The 21,983-nt window shown below is 41.2% G+C and overlaps 1 protein-coding gene across 1 annotated transcript in view; it reads left to right on the forward strand.

The window, feature by feature from the left end:
* SUMF1 (sulfatase modifying factor 1) overlaps positions 1 to 18,651 on the forward strand; it is an 83,052-nt gene extending 64,401 nt beyond the window's left edge. The window contains exons 8-9 of the mRNA XM_066614923.1: positions 8,346 to 8,405; positions 16,305 to 18,651. Of these exons, the coding sequence (XP_066471020.1) occupies positions 8,346 to 8,405; positions 16,305 to 16,418 (174 nt within the window). The 3' untranslated portion in view covers positions 16,419 to 18,651. The remainder of the gene's footprint in view (positions 1 to 8,345; positions 8,406 to 16,304) is intronic.
* Positions 18,652 to 21,983: the final 3,332 nt, after the last annotated feature.

The following is a 21,983-nucleotide window of genomic DNA, read 5'->3' on the forward strand; positions in this document are numbered from 1 at the left end:
GTTCAGCCCGGAGAAGGCCGAGAGGGGATATGAGAGCGCTCTTGAAATACCTGAAGGGATGTCATATGGAAGAAGGGACAAATTTGTTCTAAACTCCTTCTGAAAGTAGAACTAGATTCAGTGGGTACAAACTGCAGGAGAAGAGATTCTGATTGGATATCAGGAAAAAAATTACTTACAGAAAGGGCGGTTAAGCAGTGCAACAGATTGCCAAGGGTGGTGGTGGGTTTTCCCTCACTGGAAATCTTCAAGTAGAGGCTCAACAAGTACCTGCTGGAGATGCTCTAGGAGGATTTCCTGCTACAGGCAGGGGTTTGGACTTAGGTCCTATGATTTTATGAAAAAATCTGGCAAACAGAGGGCATGATTCCATTAGGGTGGCTCTTTTCTGCTTCCTCCTGAATTCCCTTGAGCGTAATGAAATTATGTTTACACTTGAAAGGGGATTCCATTAAGGCGATAATGTTGTGTACTGCACTAGATGATCTGAGAGGGTTACAGCTCAAGTGGCCGAGTAACAGCCTGCGATTCTTCTACAATTCTTGCTTTGGCTTTGCTGCCAAAAAAAACCCTCAGCCCTTGGATCTTTTTTGCTTTGCATAATTAACTAGAGTGGCTTAATCCAAAGAATCTGCTAATTGTACCATGGTTATGGAGGTTATTCCTTTATCATTCTCAATGTGTATGAATCTTGTGTAGCACAAAAGATTTGTAGATATCTGGTGTTGATGTGCAACTGCTTTCAGGTGAACAGTTGCTTTCCTTTCAAGCATATTGAATATTGCTTTTAGTAGAAATGCTTATCGGGCTTTCAGTCAACTTCAGGCCTGTATATAATGTTGCCACACAAGGAGCACCATTCAGGCAGTGAACTACTGCAGTAGTCTTCAACCTTTTTTATGGCACAGCCCCAATAAATAAATAATGAGGCTGTCAATCTCACCCCCCTCCAGGATCCTATCCACCCACCCTGTTTAGGAAACAGAATCTGCAAGAACTAGTGCCTAGCACTAGTGAAAGCTATTTTAGTACAATAGAGAAGAACCTGAGTAGTACCCCCTGAAGGGGTACATTATAAGCTTCCCCCTTTACCTGGTGGTGCTCTAGTCCAGTTGTCTTCAAACTTTTTATTCTTGTAAGTTGCTGACCCCTGAATTGAGGCTTTGTGACCTCATTGGGGTCCTGACGCTAAGGCTGAAGAACACTGAGCTAGTGTCTTTTCACATCTAGTACATAATTTTGATGGCTTTCTGATTGGCACATACTGATGGGATTTCCTAGAGTATTTAGGAAACAGAATCTGCAATAACATAAGAACAGCCCCACTGGATCAGGCCATAGGCCCATCTAGTACAGCTTCCTGTATCTCACAGCGGCCCACCAAATGCCCCAGGGAGCACACCAGATAACAAGACACCTCATTCTGTTGCCCTCCCTTGCATCTGGCATTCTGACATAGCCCATTTCTAAAATCAGGAGGTTGCACATGCACATCATGGCTTGTAACCCGTAATGGATTTTTCCTCCAGAAACTTGTCCAATCCCCTTTTAAAGGCATCCAGGCCAGACGCCATCACCACATCCTGTGGCAAGGAGTTCCACAGACCAACCACACGCTGAGTAAAGAAATATTTTCTTTTGTCTGTCCTAACTCTCCCAACACTCAATTTTGGCGGATGTCCCCTGGTTCTGGTGTTATGTGAGAGTGTAAAGAGCATCTCTCTATCCACTCTGTCCATCCCCTGCATAATTTTGTATGTCTCAATCATGTCCCCCCTGAGGTGCCTCTTTTCTAGGCTGAAGAGGCCCAAACGCCGTAGCCTTTCCTCATAAGGAAGGTGCCCCAGCCCCGTAATCATCTTAGTTGCTCTCTTTTGCACCTTTTCCATTTCCACTATGTCTTTTTTGAGATGCGGCGACCAGAACTGAACACAATACTCCAGGTGTGGCCTTACCATAGATTTGTACAACAGTATTATAATATTAGCCGTTTTGTTTTCAATACCTTTTCTAATGATCCCAAGCATAGAATTGGCCTTCTTTACTGCCGCCGCACATTGAATCGACACTTTCATCGACCTGTCCACCTGTCGACCTGTCCACCACCACCCCAAAATCTCTCTCCTGATCTGTCACAGACAGCTCAGAACCCATCAGCCTATATGTGAAGTTTTGATTTTTTGTCCCAATGTGCATGACTTTACACTTACTGACATTGAAGCGCATCTGCCATTTTGCTGCTCATTCTGCCAGTCTGGAGAGATCCTTCTGGAGCTCCTCACAATCACTTCTGGTCTTCACCACTCTGAAAAGTTTGGTGTCGTCTGCAAACTTTGCCACCTCACTGCTCAACCCTGTCTCCAGGTCATTTATGAAGAGGTTGAAAAGCACCGGTCCCAGGGCAGATCCTTGGGGCACACTGCTTTTCACTTCTCTCCATTGTGAAAATTGCCCATTGACACCCACTCTCTGTTTCCTGGACTTTAACCAGTTCTCATTCCATGAGAGGACCTGTCCTCTAATTCCCTGACTGTGGAGTTTTTTTAGTAGCCTTTGGTGCCTTAGTAGCCTTTGGTGAGGGACCGTGTCCCAAAGAACTTCATAAAATTCTATAATTCTCTGTACTATAGAATTAACATTTCTATAGACTGAGGACTAAGGTCCAAATCCTATCCAGCTTTCCAGTGCTGATGCAGCTGTGCCAATACATTATGTGCTGCATTCTGTTGTGGGGAGACACTTGTGGAGGCCTCTTCAAGGTAAAGGAATGTTTGCTCTCTTACTTTAGGGCTGCACTGCGGCTGCATCAACACTGGAAAGTCAGATAGGATTGGGCCCTAAGAGTCCCTGCCCCATTCTTGAGTTTACGTGTATTATGCAATTCTTTATTGGCAACCATGGTGTGAAGTAGTAGGGCACAGAATAAGTTACTTTTTCATGAGCGGGTGATTTTTGTCAGGGGTACAAAGTTACTTTTGGGCCCCTTCCCAAAGGGGGAGGGGATAAATGAGGGGGGGCAGCAATGGCGGTGGGTGGACAGAATAAATATAAATAAGAGGATTAGAAAGCACATTTGATTTGAACATATTTGTTTATGCTATAATGCAGATGAGAAAGAATTAACAATACAGATAAGGAGAAATAATTTGCATTGTTTCTCGCTCTCATGGTGTTCATTGTGGCTGAGGGTTCCTCATCCACATGTACCTCTTTTTGGTTGAATGGAAAGCACACAGGAGGTACGGGGAAGGTTTGAGAGGCGGATGGGCTGTGCTGAACTCTCAGGAACCTATATGATTCCAGGCCCCCTCCTCTAGCTCCTAGCCCCCTTTTGGACCCTGGCCCCGGGAACGAATTACCCCCTTTATCCCCCTCTCCTAGGCCCTGTGCCCAAGTAGCATGAGGACCCACTTCTAAAAATGACAGTCAGGACCCACCTAGCTTAATGAGACTAAAAAAAATTCACCTTATCAGCTGCTCAAGCTTCTTTTTTCTTTTCTTTTCTTTTCTTAAATCCTTTTTACTGTGGTGGGGGTGAGGGTGCCTTTTAGCCCCACACTCATCAGATTTGACCATTCAGGTGGTGATGCGTTCCTCCCCCTGCCCCTTCAAAGTGGATTAAGAAATGGTTGCCTATTCAGAGCAAACATGCACATGTGGCTTTGTTTCGCTTTCCATAGAGTTCAATACATTTTCCTTGTTGGCTATCTGCTTGTCAATTTCAGGACTGGCTAACAATTGGTTTGCCATCCACTGGTGGGTCCCAATCCATGGTTGGGAAACACTGGCCTAACTCTTTTCATCCCCATGTTCACTAGAGAAACAAAATGAAATGTGTAAGGTAAGAAAAAATATTTAACCAACCCACTTGACTTGCAATATTTATCCAGGTTGCAAATATTTCTTGGTGCAAAATATTAAATTTTAAAAGATGATTAAAGCACAGGACACAGAACCTAGTTCCACCTCATATGACAGTTTTATGAAGGTTCTTGGGTTAGTGCAAAGATTAGCTGACTCCTACAGTTTTTGACCCACCTTGTGTTCTGAAGTATGTTGTAATTTTAATTCTGTAGTAATGAAATCTTTTGCAGAATTTTGCTAAACAACTGCTTGACCATTAATCTATATTAAATCACAGCACAGAGCTATACACTGTTTGCAGTTGGCAAAAACCCAAAGGAAGAGATGGTAGAACCAGTGGTGTGCTATGAAGATTGGAATGTTTTGTACATTAGAAATTATTTTTAATTTTTCTCCTCCAGAGCTCCCATTAAATGAACTATTGGACGCTGAAGTCTTGAGCGATCCTTCAGAAAATATTTGCTTTCTTCCGTTTTATATGATGACTCATTTATCTTTAATGAAGCCAGATTAAAACAATTCTGTGCTTGCTTTTCAAACTGAATCTATATTTGAATCTATATAAAACTGAATCTATATTTGCAACTGCATTGTTTTATAAATCTTTTTTGTTTTTCTGATTAAAATGCTGTAGGTATCAGCAGGTTTGTCCTGAATATTCCAGAGTCTTTAAATAACATTTTTTAATGCTGTCCCCAACTTAGTGCAGGAGAGCCAGCAATTTTATTGCTTTTGTAGGTAATCAGCATCTCTTTGTTGAATATACAGTAGTTTACAAAGGAGGTGTTTTCCAGCAGTTGTAGTTCTTTCATTGGTGACTGATGATATGCTGTGATCCTGACTGCTGGAGTCAGGTATCGGTTGTGCCAAACCTTTTACGTAGCTCAGACCCTCTCAGTGGATATTGATGAACCGGGAGGCAGATCTTGGGGTCCTGATGTATTGCTCAGTAAAGAGTTGACTCACTGTGCATCATGGTGAAGAAGGCAAATTCCATGTTATGGTTTATTAAGTACGTTATCAAATATAAAAATGCCTAATGTTATGTTGCTGCTATAGAAAGCTACAATGCAGCTATATTTGGAATACTGTGTACAGTTCTGGTTGCCATGCCTGAAGAAGGGCATTATAGAACTGGAAAAAGTGCAAAAAAAGGAAACCAGTATAATCTGAGGGCTGGAGCACCTTCTTGTGAGCAGAGGAAATGTTTAGGTCCTTTTTGATTGGGGAAAAAAAAGCTTGATTAGGGGCAGATATGATTAAAACTTAGAAAGTTATGCATAGTATGGCTGGAGACATTTTTGTCTCTGTTTCAGATTATTGGAACTGGGGTCATCCAATGAAATTGAAGTTAGGAGATGAACAAAAGGGAGGAAGTACTTCAAACAGTGCATAATTCATTGTTACAAGATGTGGTGACGGCCACTGTCTTGGAAGTATTTAAAAGAGGGATTAGGCAGAGTCACAGAAAACAGGGCTATCAGCTACTGCTAATGATGGCTATGCACTTTTCTGGGTTCAGTAGCGGTATGTCTCTTAATACCAGTTGCCTGGTATTTCTCTTTTGCTTGTGGGCATCCAGGGAAGCTGGTGAGCCACTGTGAGAAACAAGATGCTGGGCTGCGTGGGTCTTTGCCCTGATCCAGCAGGGCTTTTCTTATGTTCACTGCTATGGCAAAAGCACAGTGGACCCTCGGTGTCTGCAGGGGGATCTGTTCTGGGACCCCCACCTCATGGATACCAAATTCCAAGGATAATGGAATTCGTGGGAGGGCCTGTGTTTCTTCTCCTCAGAAGTCTCCCAAATACAGCTGGCACTTCTGGTTTGTACATCCGGGAGGTCACCTGAGGATCCCCAGCCATGGGCTCATCATCTGTAGATATATAGATCTGCAGATGCTGAGTCCATGGTTAAGGAAGGCTCACTGTATTATCAAGGCTGTTATGAGAGCTAGAAGAAGAACAAAGGGACTATCGGCAAAACTCTTGGAAAAGGTAACTTAATGTTTTGAGTTTAGGGGCAGGAGGTCTGGTCTAGAGGGTAGAGCCTCCATTTGCCTGAAGATAACATCCGAAGGTCACCAGTTCGAGGCCACCGGCACTGTGAATGGCAAGACCTTGAAGCAGCTGACAAGCCGAGCCATTCCACCTGCTCTTTGGTGTGGGTGAAGAAGCGTCTTGGCTGCCCTCCATGTGAGAGATGAAGGAGCTGCTTGTCAGCCTGCGTGGGAGGAATCTGGAGGCCAGAAAGTAATACCAGACCACAAAAAGATCTATCTGAAATGTTGTGCGGTTCTTGAAAGAAAGAACCTTTCTTCAGTTGTAAAAATCCCTGTGGGGATTTAGAACAGCCTGCCTATGTAAACCACCATGAATTAAAGTCTGAGGAGAAATCTGATGACCAAGAAAGGCAGTATATAAATACCTGTATTATTATTATTATTATTATTATTATTATTATTATTATTATTATTATTATTATTATTTTGCTTCTAGCATCTGTTACTGCTGTCACTAGGGAAACTGTCCTATGAAAATGCCCCAACTGGATCTGGCTTTTTATTTCTCTCTCTGGGTAGTTGGCATTAAAGTTTACTTCCCAAGTGGCATTTTTCCAACCACAAGAGTTCATCCTGTGAGTTGGCTGTGTTGATGCCAATCATAGTGCTGTAATGGAATAAACTCAATATTTGCTTACAAGTCATCAACTGGCTATCTTCGTTTCTTTCTTAGAAGCATACTCACTGCATGTTCAGAATCATAGCAGTGTATTCAAATATTAGACAAGACTCACAACCCAGTCCTGAGCTGCCTGGAGCTCTCAGATACGGCGGCTCCACAGAGGGCTCCCGCTGGGTCCTGTGCATCCCGCGCTACTGTGGGAGACTCCTCGGGAGACGTTCGTCCCCTTCCCCCAAGTAAGGGAAGCAGCCCTGCAATGGGGCTACACACTTTAGCGGAGACCAAAAGGTTGGCACTAAAGTAAAGGTGCTCGTGTAGGGTGAGCAGCCCTGCACGAGCGCCTTGGATCCTGAGGAGCTTAGTTCCGCGGATCCGTCTCTCTCTTCCCCCGACACACCTCCCCCATGCCCCCAGTCACGCCTGACCCCTCCCTGGAATGCCTCCCCCATGCCCCGGCCACACCCCCCGCCTACCGCAGTCCGGGGGAACATGGAGCTGCAGAACCCAGCTGACCGCCAAGCGGAGCCATGCCACATACCTCAGGATTGGGCTCTCAAGCATTTAGATTGGCAACCAGTCATTTTTGCAAAACATTGGATTACAGCTACTGAGAATGATTGGCATTTCGTGTTTTTTCGCTAGTTGAATAGGGTTCCTAGCTCGGGGGCTTGAAAACACATGTTCTTACCTGATAGTCAAGCAGAATGACTGTTGGCAAGAAAGTTAAGCTTTGGCCTAACTGTGATGCTGCGGTGGTCACACTCTATCATGAGTGTGAAGTCGGTATCCACCTGCTGGCCAATTTTGGAAGCCACGTTCATTTTCTGATATGAGCTTGTCGGTTCCTTCCTTGCTACATACAGAAGTGCTCTGGCCAGGTTCCCCCCCCCCCGAAAATGTGTATCCATTTTTAAATTTGGAACAACTGCACAAACGTCCCTGAGAGGTCTCTTCATACTTGTTTGCAGCGACTTCCCAGGACCTTTTCAAATATTTGCTATACTTTCATCTCAAGAATCAAGTAATTTTCAGATAGGTTATTCTTCCTAGAGGAAGTAGTTATTTTAATGAAGGAAAGTTAACAGGCCATTTCTGCCATGCCTGAAAGAAGGCAGGTGGTGAGATCTATCTGGTACCCAGCTTCCAGGTAACATTCTGTTGTCAGAGCATTTCATGGGGATATGACCTGCCAAATCTCAAACTAGAATGGGGTTCTGTAGTTGGTAAATGCTTTCCAATGTTGCAGTGATAATTATGCTTCCCCAAGGCTTTCAGTAGGCCACTGTAACATACAGGAAGCTGGACTAGGTGGGCCCTTGACCCAATCTAGGCTTTAGGTTAGGGCTTTTCCTATGCTCTTATGATGGCTCTTGATCAGCATAAATCTTACAGCTCTGTCTGTGAGAACAAAACGAATTAGACACAATTCTGCTAATTGCTTTACATTTTCAACCAATCACCCCCGTTTTCATTCTTGTCACTCAGCTCATAGCAGCATGTTATAAACTTCTCTAGGGAAACCAAAATAGCATCCTGCGGACTGACAGGAGAAAGCAGCAATTAGATACTGAAGCAGTCCTTGCTGTGCTCAGGCCAGAGCAATTACACTGGACTGCCTTCCAGTCCCTGACGATGTAATTATTTTCAAGCTTTCCTTTCTGGCTTAAGAAGCAGCTGCAGCTTGCTTACTTGAAGATTATGGCTCCCCCACTTTCCATCTCTAATTCCTTTCTACTTTTCCCCAATGATGGCCACTAGTTGTGTAAGTAAATAAACAAGCAGTATCTTTTCATCCACAGAAAGGACCCCCAACAGGGACAGATCGAGTGAAGAAAGGTGGCTCCTACATGTGCCATAAGGTAATGTGGAAAATCTTCTCGGTAATCTTTGATGTTCTGTAAGTACATATTAGTATGTACAAATTCTTATTTGTATATCTAAGCATTGGTAGGAATCAGTATCACAAAGAGTATCATACCTAAAGATGGTCCTTTTCAGAAGCACTCTTCAGTAGACAGATTGAAATAGCCTGATGGAAACAATGAGCTGGTAAATTGGGTTTCCATTTATATTAGCTGAGATAAAATATCACTTAACTACTAATTTTAGCTCGATGGCAATTTAGCTGTCCCACTTTTACATGCAGTGAAGGCAAAGAACTTGAAAATCTCCTTGTACTCCAGTGACCATCCCACACAACCGCTGGCACTTTAGATCAGAAGTTTTTCAAAGATGTCATCAAGTGCTTTTCTTGTTATATTGCCGAGGCTTCCACAAGTGCAGCTAAGACAAGAGCTAGTTTGGCAGTACTTAACATTACCTAAGATAGACATAGCATGGACAGGCAAGAGAAATGCTGTAAGGAAGCAAAAAAGGCAATTGGGTATGGGAATATATTTCTCTGCTGCCTTTATCAGCCTTCTCAGAACATGGAAAGGTGTCCATACGCAGCATAACTGTGCTTATTGGCCAAATACAGAAAACGCAAACCAAGAAGAATTTGTGTCCCTGTTAATGGCTGCCCAAACCTTCTTGGTTTTAGAATACAAAAGAACTTGACATACATGTGCACCTGACTGCCCTCTAAGATCTACATCAGGCACTCTCTTCCTGTTTTCCCAATGAGAGAGGTAATGGGGACCAGAGATCACATTTTTTCAATGGTGGAGCATTGAACTGGTGTGGAGCACAGTTGTGGAACAGTACTATTTCGGGATCTGCTTTACCCGCTTTTTGGGACCAGGTTGTTGCCATGCCAGCACTACTCATGCTCGCTCTCTCTCTCTCTTTCTCTGAACCAAATTGAGGGAATTAGCAATACTTGTAGAGCAAGCAATCAGCAGTATTGAACAGTTTGCGCATCATTGATGTGGGTGAGCGGTACAAACAACCTCAAAATGTCTCAAAATTAGGCTACCAGTATGAGTACCAGTGGCTATCTGTTTGCCACTGTGGAAAACAGGATGCTGGATTCAGTGGGTCCAAGCCAACAGGTCTCTTCTTGGGTTCTTGGCCTGCTTTTTTGATCCAGAGGCTATCAATTGCTAAATCCTATGGCATCCTTCAGTCTCGGAAGACTATGGTGTCACGCTCTGAGTGGTGGTTCTGGAACAGAGTGTCCTCTCCAGTGCGTGAAGCCTGAGTAAAGTAGATATGGAGGATAGACTGTTACCCATGCAGCAAATCCCCCCTCTCCACGTCGCTGAAATTGTACAATGGAAAGGCAGAGGCCAATACGGTTGGTTCCAGCGGCGTCACAGGAGTTGCCAGAACGTGACTGTGTTCAGCCCTGAACTGCCTCAGGGACTCCTGCTCCGGATTTTGCCTCGAGATTGACTACTGAAGCCTTTTCCATAACTGGATGTAGCCACAAGGTAGTGGAGGTTTGGGATCAGAGTTTTCCTTCTCTCAGATGAGCTGCCTTCCCAGGCTGACGAATTCCATCTACCCGGTGGCTGTTTAGTTGTCTCTTACGACAAGTACAGCCAAACTGTATCCTATGATAAATCCTATGATAATCCAAACTGATCCTATGATAAATCCTATGATAGTACAGTTTTTGGACATCTGAACTCACAGCTGTTGTAGCTTTATAAACGGCAAGAGCCATGTTCTGTAGAAGTTGTTCAGTTAAAAAGAGATTGTTCATACCCAACTTTGGATTTTGAATTCAGAATGTTGGATTTTGAATGTATGATTTTGAATTCTGTTTTAACCCAAACAAAGAGAGATTCTGAGCTTTCTTTTTCTTTTCCTCCTAATGCTGTAATTTTAGAAATGTAACATCTATAACAGGGGTGGCCATCCTTTCAACTTTAGGGCTGCTGGAACTTCTTACAGATGTCAAACTGCAGCTGCTGAAATTCCCTCTTCTATGCAGTTGTTGAAGGTCACCATTGATCTACAACAATGTCTAAAGAGTTAATTTTCCATGAAGTTGAACTAGTCACATTTAAAGGAGAATACATGTAATGGTGAAGAACTGAGTTCAGATATAATAGTTATTCCTATGGTAAATGTAAAAGTTTTCACAAGGTTGTAAAAGACTTTGGAAAAGCAACTGTAAAAAAAAAAAATCTACATTCTTAGCAATTAGTAATTGATCTGGACCACTCCTTGGACAATAGGAATGCAACAGGAAATACAAAGTGAAAACACGCACTTTCCTTTGTGACCAGCTGGCTAATATAAGACATAGCAAAGTTCTTATAAGAATCCCTGTGTAAGCCAAATGTCTCCAAGTTATTTTATGCTAATTAAAAATTAATTTCATTGTGTGTCATTTTTTTTAATGGGTGGCTGAGAGGTTCTGTTTGGTACATACATCAAAAGATGTTTCATTTATTAAATCATCCTCCATAAGAAGATTATATTTCCTATACTGAGGTCACACGTTATAGACCAATTTTAGTCTGGGGTGAAATCAATGTCATACATTAATTAGCAGATTTTAATTAAATTAACAATGGGATAACAGGTTTATTTTAATGATGAGTAATATGACCTAATTTAGAGTCTACTACAGATAACTTTTGACACCTTTTATTTTAAAAAGCCTAGGTTATCTGTGCTATCAAGACCAAAAAAATGTAGCTAAATAACACTCTCACATTGTTAAACCTGCAGAATTTGCCCAATGTCTGACCATTTTCAAGGTTCAGTTAGACGTCAGCAGACTGAAACTAAAACTACCAGTAACTGTACCACATCTAGATCTTTGATATGCAGCATGGGGCCTAGTTTTGTTGCTATAGTACATTTTAAATAATTTTATCTCTCTGTTTGCCTCTTTTTTTATCTCTTAAAAATTAAAAAAATGGTGTCACCATTGTCCAGTCATTGGATCACCTTTTGTCAACTCCACACAGGTGAGAAGGTTCCACCTCTCTTTGAGAGTCAGATTCAGAGCTAGAAATTCATTGTTATATAGTTCTGACCGACAATTATGGGTTGAGTAGTCCTACAATTTAAAAACCTATTTGTAGTTATTTTGTTGGCTTTCTGGAGATGGCATAGCATGTGTATTTTTCACAAACATACAAATTTAGAATGCTTGATCTACCCCATCCCTCAGCTTATTCTGCAATCCAAATTAGAAGGTAGTAATGGAGTCCCCTGCACAAACTCCCTCACCATCTCTGCTACTAGGAGTAAAAGAGCAAGCAATCCAACATATAATGTGTGTACATAACATATGCTAAGGTATAGCATAACCTAACATGGGCTAAACATACAGCACATATTAACATACAGCATAACATATGCTATATGCTTACATTTGCTATAGCATAGGTTAACCTAACATGCGCTAAAAAATTGACAGTAGGACTCCAGCCTAGGCCTGGAGTGCTCAAAGTACTACCTGTTCCTATGTGAATTTTCCCATACACCAGCTCATCATCTGCGGCACTGCTTCATGTGGTGGCCTCCATCAGTGGCTAGGGTAGTCATTGCCAAGACTAGCATCCTTTCATCAGTTGCAGAACTCTCTCCAAGGAAATTTCAGGTGACCCTTTCCACCTGTTCTTTCTGATATGGGGAATTACCCATTTCCCAGAGAATTTTTTTGAAAGGAATGGGGGTTAAGCTGGAAGTATCTTTCAGAAGGCTACAGCAAGCCTTCTGAGGTGTGGGGAAGCCATACACAGCCTCCCCACACTTCAGATAACCTCTTGGACATGACTGGAAGGCACTTTCGGTTTCATCCAGAGGTCCTCTGAAGCCTTCTAGCTGTGGGTACACAGAATCCATGGATAAGGAGGGCCCACTGTACCTACTGTTAGCTTCTTTAGATGCTATTCAACATGGAAATGTTAAGATGTAAATATTTACAAAATCAGCTCAATGAAGACTCCAGTGACTGGTTGAAGATTTTCCAGTTCCTCAGGGGCTGAACGGCAGTAACAAAGTGAGGTTGTGAGGAACACTTTGTAGACTGACTTGGCTTGCAGTTCTGAAGCTTTGTAGTAGACTGTGGGAAGTGATCCTGGCAAGGCCAAACAGGAACTCTGGCATGGTAATGAGTTCATCTGGCAGTCTTTGCAACATCGAACATATTTAAGATCACTTATATAGATTGTTTCCCAGGTTTTCATTTTGAGGCACATGAGTGGCATGGCCTGATGCCTTATATGCTGATTCAAGCAGCTTCCTCATGAGGTGGCTATGCTGTACTCCCAAAACTAGAGCCAATAGGACAAAACCAATACCATTTTTGGATTCAGCACCCCAAATATATTCAATATTCATTCAAATATCCATGTCAATTTAAAAAAAAAGGTTTTTTTATAGGCCTGTGTAATTACTGAATTCTCACTTTCTTTGAATATGATTTTGAAACCCGAGCACAACTTTTTTCTCTTCTCTTTTTTGATGCTTTCACTCAATTAAATAGGATTCTTCTAGACAGATGTCAGTACCTCTGTGTTCCAAGTTGTCTTAATTAAAAGACAGTATTTGACTTGTGATGTTTGTGATCTTTAATGCAGAAAGAAAATGAATGGTCTGAATGGCTGACCTTGCATAACAGGGAAAGTCATCTTGATGTCATGTGTCGCAAGAATTGCTGACTATCTCAGTTTTAATCAGTCACAGAAGGGAATGTGTTTGGCTTTTCTAGAGATGGTATTGCCAAAATGATGAAGTGTTAAACAAATCTGCCTACCTTGTTAGGTATGTTTCTGTCTTCTGCTACAAATTTATAGGGTGGAGATAGGCTGAACAAATTCAATTATGGATTTGACCTACAAAGTGTCATCGGAATATTGTCGTTAATGAAACATTATGGGCTTCAGCTAAAGACAGAAAAGTTGATTTCATCTAATTAATAAAGTCCCATTGAGCTATGCAGGTTTTAAACTGGCCCAATGTGGTTGTGTATATGTGATGCGCTACAGGATCAGGGATTAGTTGGAACAGCATTTTTGTTTTTGTTTTGGTATATCACATTGTGTTTAATCAAATTAACCATGCATCCCTATTCTAAAGCAAAATTCACTGAATTCAATAGGACTTACTCCCAGGAAGGTGTGCATAGGATTGTGGCCTGAATCATAATGTCCACATTATTTCATGATCAGTTTCTGCTAGCAAAAAAAGAAAAAAAGGGGGGACAGTTATCACATCAGATGCAGTTTGTTTGCTTTTTAAAATGTAGATTTATGGCCTGAGCTAGTTCTTATGCCTTTTGTACTAAATACTGGAAAACAAAGCAAAGCTCTAGAAGGACAATTGAACAATGTTTGCCTGGATTATCCCATGTGCTAGAGATCTTGTTCCTTGCTTCTGTGTAATTTATAGCCAATTTATGCAGGTATTGTATTTATATTTTAGAAGTCAAAATGAGAACTGCTATAAGGAAGAGAATGCAATTCAGAAAAAGACTCTGTCTTTCTGAACAAGAAGAAAATTTGCGACTCTTTTAATGCGAGCCTCCATTAATGGTGACTGATCATCTGCAAATACATTGAAGCACTCTCAAAACCAGATACACACATTCAGAACTACTGGAAATATATGCTTTGCTGACTTGGACATGCAGAAACATGGATATGAAAATCACCACGGGATTTATTGCACATTAATGTTTTGAGGTACCCTGGAATTTGGAGAAATTCCAAGACTTTGGAACAAAAACATGGGTCCTATTCCATGTTGGTGCCCTGGAGAGACACCTATATTCCTAGAGACTTGTAAGGGGTAAAATATAGGGGCTCATCCCAAAACCTTAGGATTTCTACTGGCTTCATAGTTGGAGACATGAGATATAAACATTATGTGATCTCTCTCTTCCAATTTTGCTTATTTCTAAAGATATCACCACCATCCTGTCTCACAGAGGTATTGTCACAGCAGACATACCAAAGGATTATAAGGCACTGAGATCACTATGGCAACCAAAGATTCTATCATCCTCTTTAAGCAATGGTTCTTTAAGCAATGATAAGGCAGGCCATCCCAAGGAGGGTGAAATGATTTCTAGGGAGGCACAAGCAATGATGGAATAAAATTTCTGAAAATGGGCAAAAATATAGAGAAAAGATAACCCCGTCCCCCCAAGAAACTGAAACATTGTAAGCACTGAAACAATGTAAAACACAGATACAACGTGTTTTACAATGTAAAACACAGATACACAGAGTGCAACGATTGCACTCATATTTTAAGTTAGTATGGGGCTTACTCCCAGCACACTTACCTGGGAATAAGTCCCATTGGGCACAGTCATATATACCCCTGAGTAAACATGCCTAGGATTGTGCTATAGGAGTCCTAAATATTGAAGATATTAGCCACATCAGAGCACAAGCGAAGAACTATGTGACAAGCAGACTAGCATCAGATATGTGACTAGCATCAGATATGTTTCCAGAGAGGCAGCTTCGTTTGCTGTTAGTTTTCTTTTCTTTTTTGGTGGGGAAGGAATCCTCCATTCATACAGCCAGTAAAATACAGCCAAAAGTTGGCAAAACTTGATGTGATGTGTGAAGAATTGAGACCTGTGGTTGCTTGTGTATTCTGGAAAGTCTGGAAGCTGCATAGCAAGGGGGCCAGTTCAGATAATCCTTTCCTTGTGTTACCTGCCACACATGTCTAAAGACTTGAGCACTTGTGGTGTGCGCGCATCCTGGTCCCCACCTTTCAATGGATAAGTTTCCCTAATTGTGGAGGGGTGTTTATGTGTGTTTTTTTCTGACCAGTCCCTCTTCTCAGCACTGTAGAGCAATGGTGTCCAAACCTTTTGGCAGGAGGGCCACATAATCTCTCTGACACTGTGTCGAGGGAAAAAAAGAATTAATTTACATTTTAAATTTGAATAAATTTATATAAATATATTAGAGATGGAACTTATATGAATGAATGAAGGTCTTACAATAGCTCAAGGCCTATAAAAGAATGTGCACAAAGCAAGGCCAGCCTTTCAATTGCTGCTGCTGCTGCATCACAGAGCAGAGGAGGGAGCCCTCGGCCCACAGCTCATGCAAGGGATGGTCGAACAGTTGGCCGCCAAACTGAGAGCAGTTGCACAGGCCAGCATGGGCTCCAGCAAGTCTCCGGAGGGCCAGAGGCTCATTGGAGACTGGGGGCTCCCCACAGGCCGAATTAGGAGTCCTCGAGGGCTGCGAGTAGCCCCAGGACGAGTTTGGGCACCCCTGCTGTAGAGGGTTGGTTTAGGCAAACTGATTTAAAAACTCACCCAAGCACGAGGGGGCAGGGCAGGCCAGGCCATGCATGTGCCATTAGTACACACATGCATAGTTGGACCCCATGTGTTTAATAATTACAGTATTGCCTGAAGTAACCCAAATAGACATGGAAATCTGTTTGGAGATCACAAAACATATTTATTTCTGAGGTGATTTCCTATACCACTTCTGGAATGAATATCATAATGGGGCAACAGTGTTCTGTTTTGACATTGTTGATGCCTAGAAAGATGTGGCCATTTTTCTTCTTGGCTCAGAGAGGCTCCTTTTCAGGGCCAGCTTATTAGGCAGGGTGAAGCAAACCTACCTTAGATTTTGAAGCACCGTAGCATAGCAAGGCATTTTTGAGGGTATTGTTGTGTTTCTTGTCCCACTGAGGGGCTGATATTTGGGCCTCCTGCTTGCTGAGCCATCTCAGCACATTGTATTCTAGTTTGAAAATCCCTTCCTTTGGGCTGCGGATGTTTCTTATTGCGCACACAGCATCCTCCCTACCGGAGAGTGATAAGTGTTAATAAAACACCTGTGCTAATGTGCTCTTCTCCTTCTCAGTCTTATTGCTATAGGTACCGATGTGTAGCCCGAAGCCAAAATACTCCAGATAGTTCTGCTTCAAACCTAGGGTTTCGTTGTGCTGCTGACACCCTACCCGACTATTTGAAGTGACCAAGCTGGCCACCACGGAGGACTTGGGAAATCACCAAGACAAGAAGTGCTTTAAGGAAGAGAATGTAGCTTGGAGAAAGATTCTGTCTTACTGAAAAGGATGAAGAAAGAAAATTAGAAAGTTTCAACAAGCAACTTCTGTAATAAATCTCTGAAGAAAATGGACTGGATTTCCTTTGAATATGTGCAAATGAAAATGTAAACATTAATACTTTGGATATTTAATTTCTTTACGTTTAATGTAGATCACATTATTGTAAAATCACATTATTTGTGATTTTTTTAAAATTCTTTTTTTGGAAAAGGAAACCTTGTGAAAGACTATCGTTCTCAAATACTGGATAGGTTTACAGCAGCCATTAGGCAATAAAACATTGATATATTTTTTCTAATTAAGGATTAGTATGGAAAGCTCTTAGTAGTAAGCGAAGAACAAAGCAATGAAGATTGTGATCAAGATAAAACTTTCTCTTGATTTAAGTGGGACTTCAAAAATTTTAAGTTCCAAAGATTTAAGTGGGACTTCAAGTTATGATTATATTTTCTATTCATTCCCTTCTGCTAAATCTGAGTTCCTTACATAGACCTGCTAAAATGTTGGAACAGCAACCAAGAATGTTGCTGTTAAGGAAAGGGATGTGTGTCGTGATATGAATATAGTGCAAAGAAGCAAATTGCCTTATATTTTTTATATGCTGGGATTCTCTCTGGTTTGCTTTTGGCAAAATCTTGTCAACACATTTCAGACACTTTTCCCCACACCATGAGGGCTAGGAACATGCACGCTGGAATTCTCAGTAGTATATTTATGCCACATGATGATAGTAGGCATTTAGACTTTACATACATGATGCCCAAGCAGACTTTGGATATGATGCATCTGAAGGAATCTGGATCAAATGGATATTTCCTATTGAACAAAACTGCAGCTGAGTTTCCTAGAACACTATCCATTATCTGTGGTATTATCTGTTTCCATTATCTGTGGCAACTTCTCCTGGAGCAGAGCAAAATGTTTCTTTTCTAATCAATGGTTCTTTGTATAATATTTGCATCTAGAATAAACACATTTCCAGTTTGGATTTGAATGTGCCAATACTTAAACTGATCAGAGTTTATTTATCTTTTGGCTCTGCTTTTTGACAAGGTCAAGAAGTACCTTTGACACCACAAGAGAAATGCTGGCTGTGCATTCACTTCAGTTGTGACACTGGCAGCCTCCTTTATTTGCTGCTTATGGATCTGATCCAACCTTCCAGACTGGTCTTTCTAGGGGGAAAAAACATTGCCACTGCGTTGTCTTTAGAGTCCTTGGGCATGCTTACTCAATGTGAGGTGTTTCAAGGTGTTAAGTAAGGTGGACTTACTGCTATTAAAATACAGAACTCATTCTGCCCAGCAAACAAAGTCTGTTTCCCTATAAGTCTGACAGCCTCGATCACCTATGGCCATGTTGCCTCACCTATGGCCATGTTGCCCCAGTTAAGGTTCTGTACTGTCCTTAGAAATGCAGGGCCTTTTCATTAGTATGTTTTAGTGTTCTGCCATCCACTGTCCTGTTTGGGAAATTCCAAAAGATTCCCTATGCAGATAAATGCTGTTCGTGTGGATCCGATAGTACTGAGACCACCACTCATGTCTTTCTCTACTGCTCCCTCTATGCCAAAATACAATCAAGACATTAAGGCCCAAATTCTAACCAACTTTCCAGCACTGGCATAACTGTGCCAATGGGGCATATGCTGCATCCTGCAGTTGGGTGGCACTCACTGAGGCCTCCTCCTCACAGTAAGGGAATGCTTGTTCCCTTATGTTGGTACTGGAAAGTGGGTTAGGATTGTGCCCTTAGACTCTGTGATGAAAACTGAATGAGGCTTGCCCAATTCTGCTAAGATCTCCTATATGTTAAGTGATTTCTCAATGGAGAATGTTAAACAAGTAGTCTTGCAGCAGGTGATGGAGCTGTGTAGAAGGAAATTTGGCTGTTAGTTTAGGTTATCGCTCATTACTTTTCTTATCTTGTGGGTATTATATATGCCAATAAAGGATTCTGATATGAAGAGAAATTATACTTGAAGTGGCTTGAGAAATAAGGCTGCGTGTTAATATAAGAATTTTTAAAAAGTTGGTGTGTCTCCTATTAATAAGCTTATAAAACAGATCCTGTGTTTTGTTGGAGCCCCAGGTGGTACTCAAATGTTCAGTAATAGATATGAATAAAGCACTTTTTTTCTGCCCAATAGTCTCGTCTATTTTTCTTACTACACAAGATTTTGCAATGCTTTGCATGCTGGAAGTGCTATAAGAATTAACAGTTACAGGCACTGTTTAAAATACAGGAGAAACTAAACTCTGAATTTGCACAGGATTTTCCATAGGGTGACTTCTTCTAAGAATGTCGAAGTAGCAATTTCAATTGGACCAATAAACCCTGCTGGATCTTGCACTGAAACTCATTTGAGACCACATCAGTATTTTTTTCCTTCCTTGCTGCTTCAATAGTTTCACTCAGATGAATGTAGTGACAGATTCAGTAGCACTTTGTAAAAGATTGTTGCCTGAGATGAGCAAGATACTGTAGTCCTTTTTGTCTTTAATTGCATAGTGGTTTTATTTTTGACTGTCTCTGCTGCACTTTGAAGTCACAATTTATAAAATATATATTGAAAAATCATAGCTTATAATTAAATATATCCAGTTGTGATTGTTAGATTTTTATCCTACTCTTATATAGGATCAGATAGCAGTTTGTCTAGATGGGCATACGTGTATCATGAAGGGCTTGTAATCCAAGTATTTAATAAATGGTTTTGTGGATTTAAAAAAAAAAAAGCCAAATGGAGCTTTAGAACTCTTTCCAGTAATTGAAATATTATATTTTTGTTATAAGAATTCTGCTCGAAGCAGTTTACAGTAAAATACATAAAACTAAAAAAAGAACATTAAGAGCATTAAGAACAACAGAATAACATTAAATATTGTGTCGTATTTGAAAGTCATTGCCATATCTTAACTGGTTTTCTCTCTGCCATCTAGTTCTTAAAACTAGTCAGAACTATCCATTCTTTTGCACTTTTGCTAGTGCATACTAGCACTAATTCTTCAACTAAAACTCATTTAAAATGACACTTGGGGGGTACAACAGCTGAAAGAAACCCAGTTGTCACTAATTTTTACTTCAGAACATTTATAGAAAGTTCAAAACACTGGTTTCCGTGGTGGTTTCTGCTATTTAATATTCCATCAGTGTGAAGCAAAACAGAATGTTCCCTTCAAACTCTTGACATATGGTGGAACAAATCTCTTGAATGGGACTGAAGCCTCTCAAATGTATTAAGTCTGAAAAACCTTGCTCTTAAGTTCACCCACTCATCAGTAAAATCAGAATTTAGGAAAAATGGATGGCATTCTGATTCAAAAGATATTGCAGCTCAAATGGCCATCCTATAGAGCTGTCCACTAGATAAGCATGGCAGATACGTCTCATGCCATTAGTTGCAACCCTGTTGTAAGAGGTTATGGATAAATATTGAGTAGGCAGAAGCATATGCTGTACCAAAATGCCTCCAGGATGCTGCATTAGTTGCTCTCCAGTTTTTGTTAACCTCTTAAATAATTTCATTTTACAACTTAAACTATTGTGAAATAAGTAAACGATGATTGTCCCTTACCACTGTTGAGCCTCTTACAGTCAGAGCATCCTAGTTCTTGACAGTACCCCATAGGTAGGGGACGGCCTGAGATTAGCTGGTGAGGGCATGATGACCTCAACAGCAAAGAGTTTTCATTCATCCATGGTACTGCTTTGTGAACGTTCTCCAGGACCAGTGTCCTGTTTTTACAGCTTGAGAATGCTGACTTAATAGCAAAATGTTTCTAAAATATCTCCTTGGTAAAAACAGTTGATGTCTCCCATTACTGGGTACTTCTCTTGGTATATTGCCCACCCCAGCTCTAAGTTTATTCACTTTCATTTCAACTACTACTGCCACTACTACCTTGACATTGACTAGCAAGTGTGAAGTCAGAGCTAAGTGAAAATAAGTATAAATACAGATGAAGCTGCTTATAATAAGCCACACCCTTAGTCCATCTAAATCAGTACTATCTACATACTTGGCAAGTTATGTACCTGCTAGAGGACTCTTCTCATTCCTATGTGGAGATGCCTGGGACTGAATGTTGGTCTTTCTGCTTGCAAAGCATATGCTTCACCAGTGAACTGTGGCTTGTCCCTTAAAGGTTTTCTGTTTGCTGGTGTTGGTGCTGGCAGGTGTTATTGTATCTCCATAGCAGTTGCTGCTGCTACACCATCATGTTCTGCCACTGCTGTACTGAGATCCACAGGTGGACCATGGACCTCCTTACTCCTAAGGCCACCCAGAGGCCTCTAGGTGGTGTTTCTGGTTTGCCAAGAAACTGGAAGTGCCTCTCAGGTCTTCTGAGGTGCAGGGGGGGCTGCGCCTGACTTCCTAGTGTCTCAGAACACCTCCATACACAACCAGAAGGCACATCTGGTCACGACTGAGGGTCCTCTGTGGGCCTACATAGGGTTTTATTTAAAAAAAACTTGCTTGCTAAAACAAATCCACACATATAATTCAAAAGCCATGATCAGAGGTCATGGCAAATTATCCATTTGTGTGGTGCTTTTTTTTTTTCCCTTCAGTAAAGTACTTTTACGGTTCTGATCAATCTAATGTTTTGGAAACACAAAACACAGACAGGCATATATAAACAAGCTCATTTGCAATATTTGGCCCCCTCTAGGGCAGCTCTATAATATAATAGATTGACAGTACTATAAACTCTGCACATTGCCTTCCTCAAATTGGGAAACAAAAGTTTCATCCTTTTCCAGATTTCCATATTACATTGTAAGTGAACATTCCATTTCAAAGTGGGAAGTGGTCCCTCCCAAAAAGTGGCTCCTGGCTGAAGTGATGGGATTGAATTTGATAAAGGAAAACAATGGTGACATGTGAAAGGATGAAGTGAAAGGGAAACGCCTCTAGGAGCACTGAATCATAGCTGTTTAAATGGTGCCAGAAAAGGCAATGGCAGCAGAACTGTTATGATAAGATTAGCTAACACCCTCATCTGCCGACTGTGACCTGTGGTTTTCCCAAACTTGCTCTGCCAGCTCAGAGTAGTTGGTAAAATAAACCTGCCCCAATCAGATGGGGAAGAAAAGCAACACCATAGTCTAAAAGCAAAATTTAAGCAATTTTCTTATAATCCCTCCAGCCCATTTGTTAATTGTTTCCTCTGGTTAAACTTTTGAGTTAATGACTATAAGCCTTTCTAGCCAATAGCATTCTTATGCTTGGACTACACCTTTTTTACTTAATTATTGCAAAGGTTCAGATTATGTTCATAAAAGTTGAATTTCTATTCCTGGCAAAATGTTTTTTCCTTGCTGTCTAAACATACAATGACAAATTCATATGCCAAGGTTATGTCCTGCTCAACCATGCATTGAGCTAGTTTCTTGGTGTTTTAAAAACTTTGAATCAAACCTGCTCTGCAGTTGCTAATTATTTTTATTTTCTTATGAAGTACACC

Source organism: Tiliqua scincoides, chromosome 2 (assembly GCF_035046505.1).
Source record: "Tiliqua scincoides isolate rTilSci1 chromosome 2, rTilSci1.hap2, whole genome shotgun sequence".
NCBI lineage: Eukaryota > Metazoa > Chordata > Lepidosauria > Squamata > Scincidae > Tiliqua > Tiliqua scincoides.